Source organism: Cyprinodon variegatus, unplaced genomic scaffold (genome assembly GCF_000732505.1).
Source record: "Cyprinodon variegatus isolate N-32 unplaced genomic scaffold, C_variegatus-1.0 Scaffold1067, whole genome shotgun sequence".
Taxonomy (NCBI): Eukaryota; Metazoa; Chordata; class Actinopteri; order Cyprinodontiformes; family Cyprinodontidae; genus Cyprinodon; species Cyprinodon variegatus.
The window spans coordinates 221,045-223,206 of NW_015151520.1; the positions used below are offsets into that span (position 1 = coordinate 221,045).

At 39.1% G+C, this 2,162-nt stretch overlaps 1 protein-coding gene across 1 annotated transcript in view; it reads left to right on the plus strand.

The window, feature by feature from the left end:
• The first annotated feature begins 1,220 nt into the window (after nt 1–1,220).
• LOC107101232 (breast carcinoma-amplified sequence 3-like) overlaps nt 1,221–2,162 on the plus strand; it is a 31,723-nt gene continuing 30,781 nt past the window's right edge. The window contains exon 1 of the mRNA XM_015400062.1: nt 1,221–1,249. Within this exon, the coding sequence (XP_015255548.1) occupies nt 1,221–1,249 (29 nt within the window). The remainder of the gene's footprint in view (nt 1,250–2,162) is intronic.

Genomic DNA, 2,162 nt, shown 5'->3' on the forward strand with positions numbered 1-2,162 from the left:
CATTTGGATGGGATTAAACTGATTTCAGATAATAAAGTAAAAAATCTTTTTTTGATCAGGACCTGTCATTTATGTCATTTGTTGGATGCTGGAGTCTGCTTTTTCCTCTAGGTGGAGCCATTAGGCTGGTGTAATCAGCCTCATCTTCTCTAGTATAAGAGGAGCGGTCAGCCAGATCTTCAGCGCTTGAGTGTTAATCACTACTGATACTCTCAGGAAGTCCACAAACTGTTGTCCAAAATGCTGCAGCCTGAGTTCTGATGAAAATTAAAAAGATATACCTTCTGGATTTTACCATCAAGCTTTCAATCTTTTGTAACAACTCCATTCACCTTCCTCCCTGGATGACCATCACTCACCATTCAGCCCCTTTTCCTTTCCCTTCTCCATTCTCTGGACCTTAAATAACTAACCAGTGTCTTTGTTTCAGAGCTTGAGGTTCCTCCTTTTTGCTGTTTCCAGATTCTCTGTTGACTACTGACTGTTCTCAGTAAACAGAGTTGATCTGACTCTGCTTCCTCCTGATAGTTTTCCTGCATGTGAGTCAGAAGCTTGAACAAATCCATGACACACAATAGATATTCTGAGATTCTATTATTTTTGATTAAACTGTTACATGTAACCGTTTTTGTAACCCCCCCATCTGTCTGTGAGGTCTAGAAGCAGAAGATCTATATATTCAGCTGTTCAGCCAAAACATGGCAGTACAAATCCTTTGGCATTGACCAATTAAATGATATATGAACTACTGTAAATTAAGTTGAAAAGTTCAACAAGTTATGAAAAAAGTTAATCAGTAAAAAAGGTAAAAAAGTTCTGTTAAAAAGTGAATCAGCTCAGTTGAAAGAGTAAAAACTGTAAGTCCCTCTATTAATGATCTAAGTTTAAATTAAATAAAAATGTGATTCTTTCTCTCTGAGTGTTTCTTATGAATTTCTTATTGAAGAAATTTTATTTTTTTATATATTAGGGAAAGTGGCTGTTTCTTGTTATTAATTGACCTTGATTTTTGCCATCTTATTATGCCTATTTATTAAATGTTACAAAGTAATAAGCTTCTGTCCTCCAATAACATTCTTGGCTTAAAATGTTAATTTTCTAAGTATTTCACTGAGTGCCCATAAAGGGTTAAGGTTATATCTGTCTATCAGTGTTTGCTCCAGAGGGGGTGAATTATGTCCACATGGAAACAACTAATCACTGCAGGGATGGGATCATCGATGGCCGACCTCTGGCTGCTAAAGCTCAGGTACAGATGTTCTTTCAGATGGACAATGACATGAAGCAAACCTCCAAACACCAGACGTTATTCTGACCTTGGTTTTTAGGCTAAAACTGGGCGGTCTGTCATAGTCCAGAAACAGTTTTTGAAAAATTGGGCTGTGTTTGGTCAGTCTGATTTTTTCCTGCTTTAGTTTCATAAAAAGCACTGAAAACCCAGATTTAAAAGTCTTTTCAATGAACTGAATATTATAGCTTTTCACTTTCCAACCAAATGTAGACAAAGTTTGGAGATAAATCATGTCGTCTTTTCAACCAATTTTTGCTCGGTGGGTAAAAAGTGAAAAGGTTTTTAATGCTAAGCTTTAGGATAATTCCTTTAAGGATTCCTGTCTCTACTGGTTTCCCTCCATTGCCTCTGCTCCCAAATAACAGTTAAAGGTTCTGGTTACACACCTTCATGCATGTCATACCCTCCTTATGCGGCACTGAGATCATCTAGTCAGGGTTAGTTATGTCTCCCGGTTCTAGTCCCTTCCTAACGGTGTTTTAACTGGATCAGCAGCTACTTTATTTGCTCCACCTCTGGTTCATCCTGGCTTCACATCTGACAGCTAATCTCTCAAAGGTGCTTTAATCTGACGCCATCAGCCAGCGATGCTAAATAAAATATCCTCTCCATCATTTCACATACAGCAGGATCAATCTGTTGGCTTCTTGTTATATTCATCATATTGCTTTTATTTTTTGGGGCAACAGTGGCGTTGGATGTAGGAGTTTTCCCTGAAATCGAAGGGTTGATGGTTCAAGCCCCGACTCCGACTTTCAGTGTCGTTGTGTCCTTGGGCAAGACACTTCACCTGCATTGTCTACTGATGGTGGTCAGAGGGCCCGGTGGCATCAGTGTACGGCAGCCCCGCTTCTGACCACCATCAGTAGAC